This window comes from Pieris napi, chromosome 15, assembly GCF_905475465.1.
Source record: "Pieris napi chromosome 15, ilPieNapi1.2, whole genome shotgun sequence".
NCBI classification, from domain to species: domain Eukaryota; kingdom Metazoa; phylum Arthropoda; class Insecta; order Lepidoptera; family Pieridae; genus Pieris; species Pieris napi.
Genome location: NC_062248.1, coordinates 6469554 through 6492370, shown reverse-complemented (window position 1 = coordinate 6492370; position 22817 = coordinate 6469554). Strand labels below are relative to the sequence as shown.

General features: G+C 39.6%; 1 protein-coding gene across 12 annotated transcripts in view; it reads right to left on the bottom strand.

Moving 5' to 3' along the window:
• The window catches only part of LOC125056703 (muscleblind-like protein), a 164866-nt gene that overhangs the window by 3012 nt on the left and 139037 nt on the right, over positions 1 to 22817 (bottom strand). For 4 of the 12 annotated variants that reach the window (XM_047659973.1, XM_047659972.1, XM_047659971.1 and 1 more), the window contains 6 exons: positions 8174 to 8341; positions 7398 to 7481; positions 6763 to 6939; positions 5274 to 5363; positions 5038 to 5079; positions 2072 to 4690 (listed from right to left, as the gene is read on the bottom strand). In XM_047659973.1, coding sequence (XP_047515929.1) covers positions 4058 to 4690; positions 5038 to 5079; positions 5274 to 5363; positions 6763 to 6939; positions 7398 to 7481; positions 8174 to 8341 — 1194 coding nt within the window. In that variant the 3' untranslated portion in view covers positions 2072 to 4057. Of the gene's footprint in view, positions 1 to 280; positions 366 to 2071; positions 4691 to 5037; positions 5080 to 5273; positions 5364 to 6762; positions 6940 to 7397; positions 7482 to 8173; positions 8342 to 19879; positions 19993 to 20491; positions 20606 to 22817 lie in introns of those variants that run through there. The other 8 variants (XM_047659978.1, XR_007118092.1, XM_047659981.1 and 5 more) reach the window with 8 other exon arrangements.

The following is a 22817-nucleotide window of genomic DNA, read 5'->3' as shown; positions in this document are numbered from 1 at the left end:
ATAGAATTATTTACAAAATCATGCAGTGTTAATAAAGGTACTGGGACTGGGTGATCTATGAATACACGTTTGTCATATTTCAATGGTTCAAAAGTAGGTCAAAACATTACTCAATACTAAATTAAATCTAGGGGACCGTCTATTGACCTTGTTTCTATAATGGATTATTTCTAATAGTAACATCTTGGGAAATGTGATAACTTTTAAACAAATCAGCATTGGATATATCACATGAAGATAGCATATTTTAACGTAGATTAGCACAATCATAAATGGTTACCTTCACGTATATGAACAAATCTGCAGGTAGGTCGGTTGCATCCTTGTCGATTAAAATCTTGGCACACCGGGAGGGTGTCCAGTAACTGAAAACATAACAATAATTTATAAGTATTTAATAAAAATTAATTAACATTCGGACAGATAACGCCACGATCAAATATTTTTAGCATAGCTTATTATGCATATATCCAAATTTATGTTTTAAAATTAATTTCAGTTTTGTATATTAAAATTATTTCGAACATATTGTAAAATTAGCTGTATGCATTTTATCGTTGTAAAAATTCATATTGTGGCAATCTTGTGCGAATGTTATCGAACGAATAAATAATTTCATAAACTGTCACACTAATACGCCATATCACTATTACCGAACATGTGTTATAGATTCCAACAATGGATTCTGTCCAGAACTCAGAAACGTAAAAAACAAGGTGCGACGGTTTACGAACCTTCATATTGTTAGTGTTATCGTAATTGTAATGGTAGCATTACTTAGGACATTCATACATTGGACACTGACATATCTTCATTGCACTGCCGTCTGGAAATAAACGCTCAATAGTTTTTGTAATATCAAAGAGCAGATGTCACCGCCTCACTCACGAAAGTTTATTATTCGTTAATCCTTAAAATAACGTATTTATTAACTAATGCGTGTGTAGTTTCTCAGCTGCTAATCAACTATCAAACGGGAAAGAAGAAACACGGAAGGCGAAAATTGCTCAAATCAAATACCATTGCTGCTTCAATATTACAATAACTTTACAAGATTCGTTGCACAATATGATTGTCCTTCCAAGCATTCTTTCGTTTGGCGCGCTGACAGTTGTCACTTTTATATTGTAAAATCTGTCAAAATGTTCACAAAATACAAAACACGACCTACGCGAATCTGTTATTGGCGCGTGAGTTCCGCAACCGCCAGAGTTGTGTTAAGAATGCTGCACTATGCACATAGGAATGAATATATAATATCTAAATGGCATGCAGAACGCTTGAAATATAATCATTATTGCGCAGCCAATCTTTTTAAGCGTGACTATAATTTACAAAAAAGCTTAAGCATGATGCTAGACAAGTTTTACCAGGGCGAGGGCGACTAAGGTCTGTAGCGTCCAAGTGTACCCATTAACCGACTGTTGCTAAAGCTAAGAAGGCGGTGTAGGGATTCGACGTGTTTCTGCGTCGGCTGTGATGGCTAGGGCTGAAGGTCTCCAGATGTTGCAGCGGGGTCATGCGACGTACGGCAAAGGCACGGTTAAATGTAAATAGACAAATTAAACTTATACCTTTAGCTTACATGACAGTTCTGGACGTGACATGTTAGTGGTAGGACAAACTGCAACATAATGACCATTAGAGTGCGGTTACTGTACGACAAACAAAAGAAAACCAAGTAGATTAATTACGTCTACGTGAGTCGTTCGAATAAGCATCGGAGAGGCTCCGACGAGATGTAAGCGAGGAGCTGAAGCCGCCTTGGAGAAGCACTTTAAGCATTGTTCGAGAAAAGTCGAAGTGGATAATTAGGCGACGCACAAAAGGAAATTCAGTAATGAGATCTCGGCGGTTGCAACATTTCGGCGGTTCGTTACATAATTGGATACGCCACTTCGAGTTTTCTCTTCCCGCCACTGTCATTTCAACTACCAACTATGCAAAAAAGATTATATTAAAAAGCATTAAAGTTTGTCAATACTATGTCGATTAAACCCCCTTAAAAGCGGTCGATAGTTGATACTGGCAATGGACTGGAAATATTTGGCTAAAGAGTCGACTTTTTTTAAAATTACATTTTGATCATCAGATCAGACAGCTCTTTATTAGGTTGTAAGATACTATAGCAAAGTCGACTCAATAACTGAATACCCATACAGGCTTCATTAACTTTGACAATAAATTCTTCAATGAAATATCAACGACTATTTATAATGACCATGACGATGCATGCTTAACTGAGAGGTATATGACGATATTTCAGTAAAGAGTTTTAGTGGGATATCACTTAAAACAGAGGATATTAAAGTAAGCTGAATTTATCTTACCGGGTGTAAGCAAGGCAAGTATTGTAGAGTCACTTCTTCCACATTTCAAAGCGAAAATGTTCACTATACAAAACTCAATTCAACATGTCGTAGCGTCAACCGTCAACAATTCTTACACAGCACAATGACTACGGTGGTTGCGATGATTGTGATAGAATGATAAGTCTGACAAGCAAAACTATTAAGTTTATAAAAAATAGGAAATAGAGTTTTCCTTAATTCTCTTTATAAGTACGTATTTATAATCAAGTTTAACACCGTGTCTCGTAAGTTATATTTTTCTGTTTTTTTAGTAAAACACAATGTCATTTCTCATTTGTCGATAATCATATCACGCACTTATATACCGACATTATCTACTGAAGTAGAAAGCTAGACTAATCAGTTCTACGGAAGCGTGTGAAAAAAGCAAGCTCCAAATATAGTCAGACTAGAAAATGTTATTGGTTGTTCTAAGAGTTTCGTCTTTACTGTTGTTTGGCTAGTTTTAGTAAGCTTTTTTGAGGCGAATAGTAGAGGCGATATGTTTAGTTGATATAGCGCAGCGTTAGAGCATAATCGAGCCCGTGATCTTCGAGTCCAGGTGATGTGTTTAGGGTTTCGGCTCACAAGGCGTCATGGTTGCGGGATTACGGAGGAACACATCGCATAATAACAACTCGACTGGTCTCTTAGAAGAGAAGCTTTGTTGTAGTGTAACATTTTATCAATACTTTACATTTTTTGCACTTTGTTACTTAAACTTCGAGTTGTTATTTTGTGGTGTGGCTCTTGGATAAATTTCGCAAGTGGAATGTGCTGAGTGATGCGCAAGAAGCTCGGCGAGTGCGAGGAGATAACAAGCGAAAGTCGGTGGTTCGCGCGGGATGCGATTTGCAGTGGTTGTGATTTGCCGTGTGGCGGTTTGCACGGGTTAGCGGTTGGCGCGGATTAGCGATACTGGGGCCACTCGCTGGTTACGTGAGTCACGCGACACTCCGTTACCTGTCCCCGTTCGTCCGTATACTCCACGTAGGGAGCGTTGGGCGGCGCACAGCCTGGCCGTTTCCAACACAATAAAGCAAAAGATTTGTAATGCGGAGGACAGCCGAAGCGGTCATTCGGAAGGCATGTAACAGAAAGCGTTAAAAATAAATAGAAATATGTGCGACTTAAAATAAGGCAAAACTAAACGACGGACACGCCGGCACACTGAGCACACACGAGGAGCACTAGATTATGAGGAGTACCTGATGAGCCAAACGTACAAAGGTGTCGGGTTCTATCCATGCTACAATTAGAAGGCGGCCGTGTTAGGTGCGCGCCCGGCGGGCCTGTGACGTGACGCCAAAGCGCACCCGTGCGGAATCCTCCGGGACAAAGCGTGTACGTAGCGGGAAAACGGGATCGACGGACCAAGCGCTCAACTCTGAGTACGGCGATACTCACGATACGGTCGACAAAAAGGTAATAAAAAACGTACGGTCATGCATGTCAAGCCTTATTATTACCGGGATCGATACGAGAAATATACACGCATAAGATAATAACGGTAAGTGAGTAGAATACATAATAGGTAGAGTACATTAGCATAAACTACAATTATCCGCGAGACGGAGGCAGATCGCCTGTCGCAGTTATACAATACAAATGTGACAACACTAGCGCTACGCCCCGACAGGCCGGGGCCACACTTCACACGTAGAGTCTCTACGCGGAGACCCCGCGCGTCGGGCCCCGCCGGCCGCTTATGTCGTCTTCATCTTTTTGTAAGGGTTCACAGCGGCAGCCGCCGCCGCCGCCGCCGCGGCCGCCGTCTGAGTCGTTGGAGCCGGCGGGGGCATCGCGTACATGTATGGCTGCTGGTAGAACTGCATGGGCATCTGTGGCGCCGGCCAGCCCGGCCGCATCATCAGCGGGGCGCGCATCAATCCGGGCATGGCTGCTCGAGCCTTGTACGCCTGTTGTGTGTACGCAGCAGCTGCCGCGTGGGCCATCGCCGAGTGCTGCGCGGCTAAGGCTAAGGCAGCGGCATAGTTCTTCTGTGCTACTTCTTTAGCGACGGCCGCGGGGTCCGGCGTGGCTGAGTCGGGAAGCGAGCCGGGCGGAGAAGGCGCAGGTTGCGGCGGCATGGCAGGTTGGGGCGGCGGGGCGGGCTGCGGGGGCTGTGGCGCGGGTTGCGGAGTTGCCTGCGCGGGAACGGGCGGCGCTGAAGCCGCAGCCGGCGGGGCGGAAGTCGCGGGCGCGGGGTACTCACATGACACGGGCACGAACGGCTGTTGCAGCTGCATCAGTTGCTGATAGGTCGTCGGCGGCTGGTACACCGGCACGCCTGCTTTGTCTGCAGCTGGCCGCTTGTACGATACCACGCCGGGGAAGGCCTGAAATTTATAAAATAGTTCTTTGAAACAAAAAAATAGGGAATAAAGGATGCCGATTAATAATATGATTGTACATCTACAGTATTTTAAACGTCTGAACTGTTGTATTAGGTATTTTTTTGTATTTATATATATTCTTTGTATTAATTATTATTGGTACATATTGACATTGGTTCATAATACCTCATGTATTATTGTGTATGTGATGTACGGCATTCACTAATTTAGATTGACATACCGAAGATAACACCTACAGAAGATAGCACTGAATGGGCATCAAAATTGCTGTGTGAAGTGTGAATCCTAAATAACTAAAAAAATAAATATAAATATTTCGTGATACTTACAAAGTTGTCATAGTAGAAGGATCCGACGCTCTTCATATCCATCTGAAACGAGAAACAAGACGGTTGAGCGGAGTTCGACGGACTCGGGGGTTATTGGCGCGCGCGTGGCGGGGGCGGGCGGGGGCTGTCCAGCCCGCGCCGCGCGCGCCGCCGGAGGACGCGGGTTGCGGGAGCAGGGAGCGGGGAGCTGGTGGGGCAGGAAAAGGGACAACAAGCGTGCAAAGCTGGCGTAGTACCGGGGGCGGCTCGAGCTCGGCGGGCGCCGGCCGCTTCTTTCCCGCCTCCGAAGTTGCGCTCCCTGCCGCTTGCTGCGCTCCGCCAGCCGTCTACGTGAAGCGAAGCGGCGCAGGACGGGACGGAAACAATAACGATGTAATAGATGCACAGAATACACCTAAAGCTCGGCGTAAGGTGACATTATGCGAAAGATAAAAAAATTAAAGTGAAGCGTGAGTGCGACGGAAGCGTGGGGCGGAACGATACCGCGGCGAAATTAAATGAACAAAGCTCTGCGAACAAAAGCGGCGTCGCGACGAGACCAAGCCACAGTAAACTAATTCGATACCACCATTAATTTGATACGATTTGGTTCTCCACGCAGAGCCCCGGTCACCACAGGTCCTAGGACTGCGAACGTGAAAAAGCTTAGTTCCATGCTCGCGGCCGTGGAGGATTAGGCATTGTTCCTATTTCTATTTGAAAAGCATACGACGGCGGCGTCTTGCGAACTAAAGATGGCAGCGTATCGTCCTGTGCGGAGAGTCAGGTGGTCTAGATAGGTTTACTGTGACTGAGCAGAAGAAGTAAAGCGAGCGCGATCGAGCGAGGCGAGAGCGTGCAGCCTGGTGGCGTACCGCGCCGCGCGCCTGCGCCTTAAGGTGCGCCTGCAGGTGCAGGGGGGGGTGGAAATAGCGGCAGGGGTCGCGGACGCAGCGGCCCTTGACGGCGTCCATGCACACCGTGACACAGCCGTCTTCGTGCGCGGCCACTGGCGGCGGCGGGTGCGCGAAGCGACACTCGGACTCTGCGCGCTTGCACGCGCCCCGCTGGAACTCTCGGCAGACCTGCACCCAACACCAGCCAAGTCGCCGAGTGACCTCCCACCCACCCTGGCTAACGCGCCTTTCTTCTACTCTATCTTCTATGTATCTACTTTTTCACTCTAATACTATTCCATCGACTTAACCTCAATTTTTTATCTACGAATTTATGAAAACTTTTCTAATCTCGACCGGACGCCGCTTTGATATCGACTAAAGTGTTTTAAACGAAACGATCAACGCATCCGTCGCATCAAAATATTTATAACCTACAATTTTTACAGTTTTAAACAAACTTTCAAATTAAAAAAAATCTTGAATCTTGCAAATGTCATAATTTATTTAAAACAATGGAATTTTTATAATGAATAAAACAGCCTAAATCATTCAGATTACAAATTCATAATTGTTTTAAGTCTCGCCACCATAAGACCTTTCACCGCAGTGGAATGAAGCGAGTGAGGCTCGCGAAGCCATCGGGGCGTAGCACCCGCGCAGACACCGCGACAAAGGGGAGGGAGGGCTCCACAGCCTTGCGGGTGAGACCGACTGCATTATATATATATATATATTTAATTTCGTGGTAATAAAAAAAATATAATGGCAGTCGGTCTCCAGAAAGTGGCAACACCGGGAAGCGCTACTTTAGCGGGATGTTAACAATAAGTACAATCAGTCATCTTACCTCGAGACGATCAGTGCGGGGAAGCTTCTGCTGCAGCACAGGTTGCTGCATGACGCCAAGTGGGGAGCCGGCAGCAGAAGGGTCATGACCCAGCATGGCCGGAACCAGCTGCGGTGTGTAATACTGCGCATACGTCGAACCAACTCCTGGCACGCCTGACAGGTATGGCGACGTGGCCTGCCATATCACATGTCATTCGTCAGAACATGGCCAAAGTTCCATATCGCGTTTATACAAAAGCACCAACAATAAGTCTGATTAATATCTCAATTATTTTGCAGATTAAGCACAGCATGCAATTACGAAATATGTAGATTAATAGTTAAGCTTACAAATTGTTTAAGCTACCCACCGGCCACCGACAGATGTGTGTGTATGGTGGTAGGAGATATAGGAATATATAAAATGTAGAATTAAAAAGTCATAGTGCTTTAATATATAAAACGAAAAGAGAATAAAAGGCGTAAGAGTTCGTACTTTTTATCAATAATAGACGGAGGAGTAGGTTTAGGTTTCAACAAAGTTATTTCATTCTTCAAAATATCTACGAATTAAGAGTATTTAGTATATGTTAGGAACGGTGACGGGTTTCAGAAAGGGCGGGGAGCGTAGCGGTGTGCCGGTGCGGGCGTTACCTGCGGGGCCAGCAGAGCCAGGCTGAGCGGGTCGAGCGCGGCGAGGTGGGTCGCGGCCGCGCCGGCTCCGCTCACGCCGCCCACCTCGACACAAAACCACACAACTCGCTACTTATCGTGCGGGACAACCTCTTCTCCTACGAAATCGCTCCACGCACTACATCTCACTCTAAAAGCTCAGCTCGACGCTGACAAGCTGCTTAAGAGGAACGCGTGCGGGGAGTGACCCCGAGGAGATCGGGCATTTTGTTAGCAAGTGAAAAGTGAGGGTATGTTCCAGTGATTATCAGCATTAACGCCTTAACCCAACTCGTGAGTAATCCAAAAGTCATGCCACTTAGGATAAATTATACAAACATGCTCAAGCAGTGAGGAGCGACCGGCCGCCGCCACGTGGTAACTTGCGTCCCTGCCTTTGCTAACTTTGACTCACCTACGCTGTATGTTTTGGCTATGTTGGCACAGTAAGTTTGGTGGTACTAATAGATACATCAATAATTAATTACGTAACATCTAAGAAATGGACTATAGTCTTAAATACTCTACCTACTTAGGATATGACGGGATACGAAAATCATTTACAAATACAGTTTCCAATATACATTGGCATGGGACGCAACTTAAGCACGACGCCATTCTACGTGTTTTATATCAGTCAAAGGAATGCTCGAATCAAATAGCCAGTTACATCGAAAGCTGCATTTTGCGTGCACTTCCTATCTACCTTGAGGGCCGGTCGCTCAGCATTGTGGTAAAAGCATAAAGATGGTACTCACCACGGTTGGGACCTGGCCAGGAAGCACCTGGCCAGGCGTCAGACCCATCTGTTGCATTAAGGCGTTCTTAAGTGCTAAGTGATTCCGCCCGTTGATAAGTAGCTGGTCCTTGAGGTGCTGGGGCGGGTGAAAGTACTTGCAGGGAGGCTTCTCACGGTTACATCGACCCTGGAATTCATATTAATACAAATTAATTTAGGAATAATGATATTTTCATATTGTCAATCGTTTTTCTAGCGCACTTCTATTTTTATTTATTTGATAAATATTAACGTACTGCAATAATTAATTATAAAATTGCGCCTCCACTTATTTATACAAAACTACAATTATTACTATAATTATTACAGAATATATAATTTTACAGTAAATGTAAGTAATATGTCGTACACAGGTACGATCAAGAAGTAACTACTTTACAATGTACAAGTATGCAAGAACGAGGTGAATTATAATACAAGGCTTAAACCCTCAAGAAATTTATGATATTCTGATCACGGTTGACAGCGGCAATAAAAATGGTTATGAGGTGCTGCTCATTCTTCTTAATTTCGGCGCCAATGAGGCCTGGGATAATTGCCTTTCAAAAGAAACTCTGCAAAAGCCGGCTATGATGATTTATTTACATTCGCGTAATGAAGTGTCGTACAACGTGACAAGACGCCCATTTTATCGCGAACTACCACGCTTTATCGCATTTAATTTGGCTTTGAAGAAAAAGGTTCTATATTTTTGAATAACTAGATATAATTATTTTTTATCATTTCTTAGTTTGTACTTGGCTGAATTTTATTTATTTACAATTATTGTCTTTAAAGATGGCGTTGTAATCTAAGTTTAAGTGATTAAATTTGACATCTATTAACTTAACAAGTAATGTAAAACATAGACGAAAAATAATACTTAAATTAACGTCTGAATCCAATGCCTTATCATAAATTTTACAGTTTTATCGCCTATATACTGTATGAAGTGAAAATTTTATATGTAAATACAAATTTTGATAAATATTTGATTAAGAAAATCGCGTGTAGTCCAAATTATTTGTTACGAAACTTTAGCGATGCGTAAGCCAAGCTGGTTGGGGCAGTCAGTTGCATATTGATTAACTTGTTACTAGCAGACAATGTTTGTAGTTTGTCCGTAATTTAAATATAGCATTTTTTTTTTCTTTAAAAAAGCTAAAGTTTTAGCACACCTAAATATGAAAAAAATAATCTTTAAGTTGTCCACATGTACCTACTTAATTTCGGTACATATACAATAAAGTATAAAAGAAAGTAAATATAAAGAATATTAATACAGATAAATCGTAGTTACCTTTTAAATTGGTACAATGTTTTGGCATTTAAAAGAACCGGACAGACAATCTTGTGTATGTAATTGACCTTTGTAATACTATTGAAGCATGGAAACTTTGAAAATAACAAAGTTTAGTCAATCTCACTTCAACTTTAATTTGAATTGTTTCAATTATTATAATTATTTATAATGGCTAAACTTCAAGAAAACTTTTGATTGTAATTTAGACATGTACCTCTTTAAAATTAGATTTTTCTTACCTGCTCCCATTTTGAATGCTACAACATTGTTTATAACTGTGTCCTGTATTATTTCTATCGCCCGGAATTGCCCAGCGTTAACTTGCTCTAAATAGAAATCGAACGTGTATCTCTTCGGTTTTATATGATGCGATTTTAATATGCCATACATTCTAAGTTTTGTATATTTTTACTTGTAAGTCAATTATTAATAAAAACTTATACAGTAGAAAAGGATGTCCCTTTTTCATACTTAGTTGCGGACAGAAAATATTTTAGAGGTTATATCGCAGGTGTGATTAGCGAACGTAACAGGGTACAACAAATGGCTACATCACAGCAGACGGATGGCTTTGCTCGCGGCCCATTGCACATATTACGATGCATTAATTGCTGATCTATTGACGCGTGTGGGTGTATTTGATTGATGATGTTAAAATTTGTAAAATTAAAGCAAGAAATATCTAAATCAATCAAAATAGAAAGCATTTGTAATCTAAGACCGTATCTGTATTATCACAAAGTTTAAACTATGACGAAAACATGTGATGTGGGGTTGAATAAATAAATAAAGTCATTAATTTCGGGTATTTTTTAGTTTTTACCAGATCAGTGCTTTAGTAGAAATGGTGTAATAACTGAATTAGTTTTGGACTATCAATTTATGAACAAGTTAAATCTAAGAACATTATTAAGGTAAATCTTATAACAACCAGATTTTACGGACTTTTTGTTATGAACGGTTGTGAATAATATTTTACGTGTTTTGTTTTGTCTTTAACAATTGTTCAATGAGTCAAAGATTTTGTTTCGAAGTACTCGTATAATCGGAAAACACTCACATGTCTATACAAAGTGTTATTACTATTAGTACTATTATCTATACGTACGTCACTTTGAAATTATAAATATATATATACTGTTCTCAAATTCCTTTCAATTTCTTTAGGGGGGGAATTGAAGTAAAGTAACCTTTATGCTCTGTGGTGACATCAGAACAAGTTAGATTAAAACAAAAGTAGTTAAGAATTACGTTTGAATAAAAAATAATGAGTCCAAATTTTTAACATTCACGCTCATCTGTCTTCTTAGTTATTACTATAGACTAAAGCCAGCAAACAAATTTAGTAATCTAATAAATGTTTACCTGAGTGAATACTGTTACACAATTTGTTTGGGGTAGTGTTTTAACATAATCAAAATAACTGGCGAATTTACTTTTAGGTTTAAATTGGATACAAGGGGCAACCTTATGAATGTTAGGAGGGCGACCGCTAGGGGGGCAATAACCGCCCAAACTAATAACATTTTTGTGATAGTGGGGCAAACTGACCGTTTCCCTTGCACTGTCCGTTATACACACATAACAATAAGTGTTTTCATATAACGCACTTCCAGGGTTATTACCGCTTATATTTTAATCTAATATTAGAATTTCAATTTTGATTATTATCACGATGATAATGGTTTTAGACTATGTACAATATAATTATTAAATAATCAATATTGTTTGATTTGTCCGACTAGTAAAAGATAAGCGGAAATTAAGTGAATAAAACTTAGAACCAGCTGAGAAACTCCACAAGCCATTCGTAGTAGATAAGATACGCAGCCACGTAGTTATGTACCTCGTATTTCTAGTCAGAATAAAAAGAAATGAGAATTATAGCAATGAGAAACTAGGGGTTCTTAATAAATGTAATAAAAGAAAATTCAAATTTCACTGCGACGACGAAAATATTTACTGAATTTGTTAGGGATAGCACAAATGCTTCTTATAGTTGGCTAGGGCTCTTCAAGTCTGTAACGCCTGTAACGAACGCGTTCTTAAGTGCGAGTCGTTACAGTAGGTTGTCTGTATACAGTAAAATGCACCCTACTCACTGCACGCCGTTTCCGCTCCTAGTCACGCCCGATCTGCTGCCATCTACACGTACTGTCTTTGTTTATGACCACTTAAGCGTTTATTTCATAACTGAGAAAAAAGTAGAAGCTTTACTGCGATGAGTTTTTACTTTCTTTACTAATCCGTAAATAAACGTCTCTTCATCTCGCTTCTGATAATTACACCCATCGCATTGTTTAAATAAACAATGAGTTACAATTAAACCAAGCCCATTCATTATTTGCGTCGGTGTGTAGCGCACACCACTGTATAATTGAGGTCGGAGTGCCAAACGGCAGGCCCAAATGTTTCTCAGACAAATCGATTGATCGATCGGGATCGATGAGTTGGCAGGTATGTACGCACGTGCTACGATTGGCCGGACACGCGCCACTCGCAAACCGAGGACAACAATGAGCTTACAATACATGAATGACACGCTATATCCTAAGCCCACTTATACGAACGTAAGTGCTTGCCAAAAATGCTCATGATGTCAAACGGGGACGCAAATAGCGACCGCCCGTGGAACGTGCCAACTACTGACCGGTGAACCTGTGAGGTGCATTAGGGACGTTTGTGTGCGTGGGCATCCGTGGAACGTAGCCACATTTTATTTATGCAGATAGTAATGTAAGATATTTATTAGCGTGTGGGATATGATGTATCACTTCAGAAGTTTGACAATAAAATTATTCAAATTAACTCTCGGGTCAATCCGAGACGCTACAAATAATTCTTTGACAGCCGAATCGAGAGAAAGGTGAAATCTAATTTAGAAAAATTTTGCGAGTGCGAAAGGAATTAGGTGAGCAAAAACGATTCTGAAGTAAGTAGAATTTGAATTTAAAATGATTTATAGAGGCGCAGGGAGAGGCTAATGAGCCGCCGCCGACACGCGAGGGGCCCGTGTTTACGTGGCTCGTGCCGCGTGGTATATATGCAGCATGTTTTACGTCTCAAAGTTCATATATTACGTTGTCACCATCCGTACTCTTTGAAACGTAAAACAAATTGTGTTGTGAAATTTTTTCAATAAATAATATTTCTTTCTTTCTCAAAAAGAACAAAGCAGAGTTTAAAATTAAGAATTATGCACTCTGTAAAACTTCCCAACAAGTTGCATCGCGGCGCTGCGTCGTAGCTTAGCGATAAAATATGCATTCGCGCGGAGTTATCTCGGCCACTTGCCGTCGCCCCCGGCGGTCAGCCCTTGTTTATATACTTTTATATGAGTTTAAAACGCTAATGTTAATTTTATACAAATTTTCTCACCTAAAATATGATTTGGGAAAGGTTCTTTACGTAATTTATCTCGTCCAGCGTTTAACTAGGGATGCATCCGATAATAGAAATATCGACGATACCGATTCCAACGCCAATTGAAATTAAATTAAGGTAAATATCAAGTTTGGTTAAAGTTTTCAATTTTTATTAAAAAATAGAAAGTCACAAATTTTGAATAAGATTAAAGGTTTAGTTAGTAATATTAAGAATTAAGAGTAATAATTAAATTAAAATAAATAACTGTTAATAATTAAAAATAACATTGATAATTAATCGGTTTTCGTAATTCTGTATGGCGAGAAAAACGAACTGCACTCTTTTGGCAGTATAGGCCATGGTGTCCAAGGCTACTTACTTCAAAACCACAGGGACACTTATGGGGAGTACATATACTCCTATTCTGTATTTTTTTTAATTTGGTATTGAAAAAAAAAACGCGCGATAGGATGCATCCGTACCTACGTTTAACCTACATTTCGATAAAAACATTTCAGTTTACAGTTTATAGATTTTTATAAATACCCGAGGACAGCTCACATGATGAAGACATTTGTACATAGGACAAACAAATTGTAATAGTAGGCCGCCAGTAATGAAGCGTTGCGGAAAGCCGCAGGGGCGAAATTAATGCAACGGAAGCGGCACCTTCTCCAGGTGTTTTGCTAAATAGCCCGGCTCACCCGGTTTGCCCGGCTCGCCGTTATGAACGCTGTAAGCTCGAGGGCCATTCGCTTTAAGAACGCCCGCGCCACTTTGTAACGACCTTAATGAATCTTGTTACTTATAGGCTCGCGTAAATTGCCCGTTTTACTAACGTGAAGAGGCGAAGGAAAAAACATTGGGCTACGATAATAAACGAACAATAAGCTCGTGTTTTACGAGTAGTTTGATTTTACAACTGCAGTGTAAACTCTTTATAACGTCAAGAGTTACAACGAAAAACTCTTTATAGCTTAAATAAGTATAATTTGGTTGGTTTAACACAATACCCATACATTAATTCTCTTTTTATAACGCTACAGCCACTGTCTATAACGAAGAAGTATATTTTCATATTTTGACATCAAGAACATACTTAAGTGTTTATAGTCAGATTAAAAAACTAACGTATTGAAGTGCCTAAATTTCAAAAAAGGCACCTGAGTCACGAACAGCCGTCTCGCCTTTGTTATTGTGTATATGCAATACAATAACACGTGTGCCATTATACTTAGATTACATTGCCGTATCTATTATCTTAATATATATAAATCACGTGTCACATTGTTTGTCCGCGATGGACTCCTAAACTACTTAACCGATTTTAAATTAAATTTGCACACCGTGTGCAGTTTGATCCTACTTAAAAGATAGGATAGCTTACATCTTAATTTATAGCCGCAATATTATTTTATTGCAAATTATTTGTTTATTATTTGACAGTCACAATTCTAACAGATGGCGCTGTGATGAAAGTACCAACGTTTCAAATATGCTGCAATTTACAGGAATAACCACCAAAAAAGCATGGTGGTCCCCATGACTGGTTCTCCTACCGTTTCCCTGGAATAGTTTACTACTATGTAATATAATAAAACATTAGCCACAGCAACGCTTGGTCGAGTCTGCTCGTAAATATATAAATTATTATAATTGGTTAAATTTAGTGTTTTTTCTCTCCTCTCCCTATAACGAAAACTACTACATTGAAAGATAACATAACATACGAAAGGATCATATAATTCCGAAAGCAGTTTTAATGTAAATGTTGATGTTTTAGCTAAGCAACTTGTTTACAGTAAACATTGAACGTACGCCACATGTAGCCGAGTGGAAAATTCAACTATGTGCATGTGATGTTACTAGAGCCCCGGGTCGCCTACGCCCAATCAGTTAAAGCGAGCTGATGCAGTCATTAGTGTAGGCAAACGGAACAGCGGCTTACGTCACACACTCAGACATACTTCGCTTTCCTAAATCACTGGTTCATATGACACACTTGCATTATTTAACTCCGAGCCAAGACCGTTTTGGTTCTATATAACAATAGTACGAGGCTAACAAAGATTCCAAATGGAACGGTTCTTTATTATCTTCATTTAAAGAGTTCGTTCAACTACTGAGATATGCAGACTCGTTTATTAATTAACATTCATCTGTGAATTAGCCACAGAATTTCAGTGCATTTTGTATAATTGTTGAATGCAATTGCCATCTGCATAATTAATTAATCTCTTAAGTATTCAGAAGACTGCGATCGTGTCGAAGCTTGCACGAGATGATAAAAGGAGAAAACTGAGCGGTAGTCTAACTACAAAATAAAGAGCCTTTAGTAGGTACGATAAGGGAAGTTTAAAGGGAGTTTCGGGGCACGGGTCGGACCGATAAATTGGGCGGCACTTAATTATGATCTCGGGCGGCATCTTGCAAGCGGCTAATGTCCCGGACTCGTTTAATGCGCGAACTTGTAGTCTCAGCTCCGGCGGGCGCGATAAATTTCCATCTGTGCCCCTCGCCCCGCACCCAGGGGTGCTCCCCTGCACGGCATACGTCGTCTAATTTGTTCACCTTAACTTCGCACTACCCGCCTTTACCAGCTTCTAGTTTAAATTGCTAACAGTTACTTACGAGTTTGGACTTTGGGAAACAATACGTACCGTTAAGTAAAGTAAACACTTCGGTAAAGTTTGAATTTCAAGAGCACGTCATCTTTGCTTTTACATTGAACAAAATATATGTGTTCTGTTTGGAAAAATAAAAGTCAGTAAAGTTGTGAGCTCTAAGCGTAGTTTAGGCTTATCGCGTCGAGAGCTGAATAAACGAATCCCAGCTAGAGCTGGAGCTGTACTTAAGTCGACGCAGCACGCGGCTCGTTCCCACGCTACATCGTATTCCACTCACTAAAATCCGACAACTCAGTAAACATCCTCACATAAATCAATTTTCTTAGTAGACAACAGTCATTAACTCTGATTGATTTATGATTCACAAAAGTCAGAATAGATTTAGCTGCGTGCTAAACAGCTATAAAAAATTTTTTACAGGAATTTTCCAATTATATCACTTGTACAAAGTGTATTCTACAAGTACCTATTTTATTAAAATAAATTCGCGTTTTCTTCAGACGTCACGTTGCGCACACAGTGGTTTGCCTGTGAGCGCATTGCTGTGGTTTTCATGTGAAATACTGAACAATTATGTACGTTCTACTTATTGAATATTTATTGCAATAACCTTAAATCAGGAGCAACACGTCGCGCATCAAGCGATAAAGCTAATATTATAGAGCATTATAGCAGGCCAGTACATTAGGAGGTGTCGGAGTGCTATTGCGTCGTGTTAGGTTAATGTGGGGCGTCGAGGGGCGCTGTGGGGCGCCGGTGGGGCGCCTTGCCTCGATATCCTCGTAATTACAGCCAAGACGCTGTCGAGACGTAACGTCGCACTAACGACTTTTATGGCGAATGTAACATTGCCGGAACATAAAATAAATGTGCCGCCTAGTCGACGATACAATATTCTCCAAATGCCATTAAATATTTGCTAATTCGAATGCTATTTTTCAAAATTCACTGAAACAAACAGCTTTTGTATCCTTTTAGGAGTACCTTTTCATGGAAATAAGTAAACAAGTTCGTGTCACATTTGTGACACTACGAATAATATGCGGGTGTTGGGCTTTCGTTTTAAAATTAAAAAATAAAAATAAATCAGTCTGGGCCTCACATTTCTGCATCTGTTTCATGATCATTTGTTAATCTAATAGGCAAGTTGGTGATCAGCCCCTAGTGCCTGACATGTTGTCGACGTTTTCGGTCTAAGGCAAGCCGGTTTCCTCACGATGTCCTACGACCTCAGGGATGAGAGTCACCCGATGAAACCACTAGGCCAACAATGCTATAAATTAACGTTTTCAACATTATCTGACGTAATAATTTTTCTAGGAAAGTATAACGAACTGTTAATTAAAATGAAATAGGATCGATTCTAAGAATTGGTAAAACAAAGACCAATGTTTGCTCTGTATTTGGATTATATAACTTCGTATGTAACATAAAACCTTATGAGGCGATAAATATCTGGAATACTGTTGTTTCTTGGGAGTTTGTTTACTGAAATATTTCAGAATAAAAATGCTTGCTAATCCTTCTTACATAACACACTCATAAGATATTTTAACTGAGAGAATTTCATGTTGACCGATGAAACTTCTCAACTATTACAACTTTTGTTTAAACGCACAAATCGAATAATAAAAACACGCACGTAGATTATATAATTACTCTGTCTAACAACAATAATAGTCATCATACATATATAATACCTCTCCCTTTATACACCTTTTGTTCTTTACGTAACGAACTGTGTCCTACAATATCGGCCTCGGACCGTCATTTAAATCTTTATTTCACATTAGCTTTATGTGCCCCAGGGAGGTTAGCGTAGTGCACTTTTATTGCGGATGAAATGCCGTAATTGCCTCTCGGTGCCGGCCCGTGACTGACGAGCTTCGTACGTGCTAATTGTCCATCTTAAACCTTCGCGAAATATACGTGTCATCTAACGTGCGAATAATAAGTGACATTCGACTTGTAGGCCGGTTTTCAAGGAATAAATTTGAAAATGATTTTACAGACGCACAATTAGATTTTATACAAAATATTCGTTGTAAAATTCTAGCATAATATCAAATCTCAAAGTAGAATAATTTTTTAAAATAAAGTCTCCGAGAATGGTTTGATGTAACGACCTCTTGGCTTACCAAAAATGGCATAATATAAAAAGAAAGTATTCAAAACAATAAGAGCTTTTCATAACTCAATCCCCTAACAGCGGTAATCTTGACAAATGAGGGTCTTTCGAGTGTAGACACTATGGGCTGCATTGACAAAAAACCCGAATAAACATGTGGATATATAAATGAGCATACTTTTATTGAGTGGAGGAAATGTAAAGGAAATCGTTTCCCGCGTCATTACGAGACGCATCAATCAAAGGAAGACCTTCTGTCGGCAATACATGCCTATAGGCGACCACTCGCACGCTGCTTATTTAAATTGTGTCCCACCAAGTATCGTGTCGCAATATAACTTCTGCTTCATTATTTAATCGTTTTATAACCAATGTTTAAACGACGAAGACGAGCTGAGTCTTCTATGATAATTTAAATGGTTGACGCATTGAATAAACAACATCGTGTATACGATGTGGCTTTGTCTTTAAGACATAATTTAAACAAAACATAAACTGCATGAAACACAGATTAAATGTGCATGAAATATAGCATTACTGGGTAGTGTTTTGGCAAGAATGGGCCTAGATTTTTATGAACTGCTAGGGGTTAGTTGCGATATCTGCAATCTACATTGTGTTCCGGCGCCGTCACGTCTAGCGGCCGTGGCGGCGGTGCATTTGTTAGACACGCCATGACACCACACTTTTCCATACCCCCTTACCCACACCCCAACTATCACCAAGTTGTGACTAATTGAGATTTTAGCCTACTTTCATACACTGAAAGAACTGGAACATTACCCTCGGTAAGCGGATACAGCGGTCACATAGAGGATTTATACTAGCGAGAATCGCAGACGCTTCACGGCCAGAGCAATTAGGCACTAAAGCATTCGACACGTCCACCTTGTGCAACGCCCCATTATCCTATGCAAATCCGGATTAATTCCCAAAGTTAGCGTTGCCGCGGGCTACCTGCTATCGCGACCATTAATAACATGCCGCTACAAACAACTCGCTTCACAGCGTTACCTTACTACGGGCCGTTATACTGCTCCAACCTCTGTACATTATGCAAAATTGACGTGATAAAGCGCTATATCAAATACTTAAGCGAATATTTCACTGAGCGAACATGGCGTCTTCAATATTTATTATAATACACAAACATTTATGTACGCTAACTCGACGTGAGTTTGGGAAATTATTTAAACATTACCGTATTTATTATATCAACAAACGTGAGAATAATGAAACAGTATGTATTAACATTAAATTATGTAACGTAAACGTAAAGTTTAACAATAATTGTAATATTTTTCATAAAATCCAATTTGCGATAAAAAATAGTTTAATTTAAAAAATATTAGCTGTTATTTCTTGCTTCGTAATACAGAAAAGAGCATTAAATTAGAAAAATGATAATTCGATTAGAGAGAATGAAGTACAACGGTGTTTATCGAATTAATCTCGTAAAACAGGTTAGTTGAATAAAATGAATAGAACATTGCGAGGTCAAAGGTTCGGGTTAGGTCGGGTTAAAAAAAAAATACCTTCGTATAGGACACATTAAGGCTGAACCTGTAAAAGTGCGGTATCTAGGTGTCATACCCTTTTTATATTTATTTGTAATTTGTTGTCAGTTAACTTAGCCCATCTTTATTATACCACACTTTCGGTACGATGTACTGTAGCCGTATGACTCATATCATCTATGGCAAAATTTTGATGATAAAACGGTGCAATGGTACTAATGAAAATGAGGAAATGCAATTACAACACAGAGAAATGTATTATAAGGGTAAGCACTTACGCACGGGTTAGTTGGAGGGGTGGGGCTCGTGTTTGGGGACTGAATGCGGTAGAATGAGACTGGGTGTCTTAACGCCAACTTTAATGGTTTAAGGCGTGTTAATTTTAAGTCAGGAAAAAGGCTAATGGTTCATAAACTTTGTTTACATGAAGTAGCAGTTCTTTTCACTCGGTAAATATTAAATGATCAACCTAACATTTCTTAATATTATTGATAGGGTTCTTATAATTTATAATAAGATATAAATTATAAAAAACCTTTTATAAAAATTTATAATAAGAATAAAGTCTTGAATATGGATTTATAACCGATACAACAATTAATTGAAATTTTAAAAATTGGTGACACGAAATTAAAAAAATGAAATATGATTAAGAAACTGATCTAAAATGAAATAAAATAATGAAATCATGATTTGGTTGGACCATCTTAAAAATATTTATATAAGGGAATAATGAAAATCTTACCAACAGAAATATTTGATACTCTAAACAAAGGGAATAATTCCCATTTCACTAATACACTTTACGTGTCCGTCCACTAAGACGGCTCGATCGGGAATGGTCTAGCTCGATGGCCACCTACTTTTTCAATTTAATTAAATAAGGCTTCAGATTAACTTTGTGCGGCTTCACGCAGTGTACTGTTTCATTTTTCTTCACCACATCAACATAAATATAATGTACGACTACAATAAGCCACCACAAATGTAAAACATTTTTTTTACTTCTATCATACCTGTACGATGGAGACATTGTAACTTGAGAAATTTTACCTGAAACAGAAACAATAAAATTAGATTCTCAATATACTTTGAGCAAGTCAATTTGAGACAAACAATGTATCGACAACAATGTAGCGGGAGTGACGAATCAAAGTTATTGTGGTGTTGTCTTGAGTTGACTCTCACGATAATGGGTTTCATGAAGGAAGCAGCCGGAACTAAGGGGGCGATTGTTTCTAATGATAAATACTGGCCGCACATCTGAAAGTCGGCACTAATTGAATAACAGCGGAGAAAATTAAATTGATTGTTTCAATGTACCTCTTTGTTTCGAGGCTTTCAACGATTTATTTACCTTCAAAAAATATTTGATTGTTGACGCACGCTACTCGCTTTCATTGAAAATTTCTCAGTCACACTTTATTTTTCGGGTGAAACAAAAGGCGCGCGTCCGCACTGACAATCAAGAAACGACTGAGGAAAGTATTGTTTGACACTTGACATTTGACACCTAAGCGGGAAGCCTGACAGTGCACTCTGAGACGATCGCTCTAGCCCATAAACAATATTGACCGATAACATTACGAGCCCTAATTAATTAAAAATGGTAATTTAGTTAATATTATGATAAATGAGCGTTGCGTGACATAGCGGATATGAGGTCAGAGGAAGCAAGTTTGACGAGAAGCGAACGCTTATACGCAACATTAATGTAAAAGTGTATTTTGACAAATTTAATAAATAAAAGCTTTAACATTTTAATACCTTCAATATCTATTAAATCTACAATCCATTTGGGAACAAAAACAGGAACAGGCAAAGATTACGCGGAATTAGGCAAATTAATCGTAAGTGAAAAGCGGATAGGAGCAAAAACTTAAATGCGTGCCTGAAAAGCCGTCGGTGCGAAAATGTGGCATTAGGCGCGGTATCTGATCCGGGTAACTCGTTTCAGGAGCGTGAATTATTTACGCCGAGCCGAATGCGGGGTCAAAAGATTTTAGAAATGCTATTTTTACAACAATCGAAGAATTATTTATATGCATTATACTTTAGTTTTTTAAAAAAAATTAGACTCTTTTTAAATACAAGCAATAGAAATAAAAAAAAAATAGAAATATGCGTCAATTGGGTTGTAGTTGAAGTGTAATAATATTTATGGAGTTTACGAGATAGATAAATCCCAATTAGACGTTATTGTAATTACAATCTCAAGGTTTGGAAACAATAAGGTGAAGTATGGGGAATTGGGGTACAATAAACGTGGGGTTTATCTCATTGGGGTCGAACAAAAACGATCCGCTGTCCGTTACGGTTTTGGCTGCAATTAAACACGAAAACGGTCGTTCATTGGAAAAGCGCTGAACAAGTGTACAGTTGTATCTATCTAATTACTTTGTGCCTCCGCGTCCCCGTGTGACGTCACTGCCCAAGTTGTTTGCGGTTTTTGCAAACGTTTTCCGGCTACTACACCCAATCGAATGGTTCGAGTGTGTTCTGTTGTTTCGCCAATTTATCGAAGCTATTCTGTTCATTCTGGTTCATTGTTACACTAAATTTGAATCGCGCCTCGAAGGAAAGTTTTATTAGATTTGTTCATTTACGTTTCTCCTTTGTTTAGTGTGGTTCAACATGTTTTAGTTAATATACTATGTAGAATAATTAAGTATACGATTGTAGACTAAAGCATAAGACAGAGTTTGATGATTTTCTTTTAATTTAAAAAGCAATTAGGTGATGAAGGTAATTTGACTTCGGTATAAACAGATTTGTTAACATATAAATAATAATTTGCGGAAATCAAGATAAACGCTTAGGTAACCGTCTACGAGCCTTGAGAGATAGAATCAAAGGTAAGCATTGCATAAGGGATAATGGCTCTCAGAAGAAAATTACTTTGGTGTTCTTTTCGGTCATTAAACGGAGTCGGGGGGCGGAGCTAAATACAATCGGAATCAAATTAAGTTCATTCAGTTGCGGTGAAGGCTGAGGCGGGTTAAGTCGAGTCAGCAGGATGGCGGACACGTGCGCCTTCCCCCTCGCTCGCAATAAGAATAAGAAATGAGCCGATAAATTCTATACGGGGCTGCTTCATAAGTCATAACTAGAAATTTACTACTCTGTATTGCACGCTTATGAATATATTACAACAACGGCACAGTTATTCCGCTGCTTTTAAAGATATTCCTTATTCTGATGGGGCATTACATTCGTATTCTACTTCATATAACCGAGTTTCGATTGAGAATTAAATGGTTCACAACAAGATTAACTGTTTATAGGAATGATTATTTGCGAATTAAAATCCCGTGAGATCACGAGTAAATAGAGAACGTTCATTAAGCGATGCTAGGCGACAATCACCCGAATACCTCCCCACTCCACGGCGACAAATGAACCCGAAGTACGATCATTCCACTTCATGTGTACTCTAGCGAACTTATTGCCGGCCGACGACAGCGCATTAAAATGCAAAACGAAATTCGAACATTAATTGGATTCTAAAAGTAAAACAACGACAAACGCATTTATCGAATATTGTTTTTAATTTCGAAATTATGATAATTACTGAGTTAATGAGCTCAATACTCTAGAGTTTCAGAGTAGAATAACTTTACAGAAATAGACAGTCGAATTAATTGAAATATTGCGTCTCGCCGTAGCGGGGTTGTGCAGTGTCG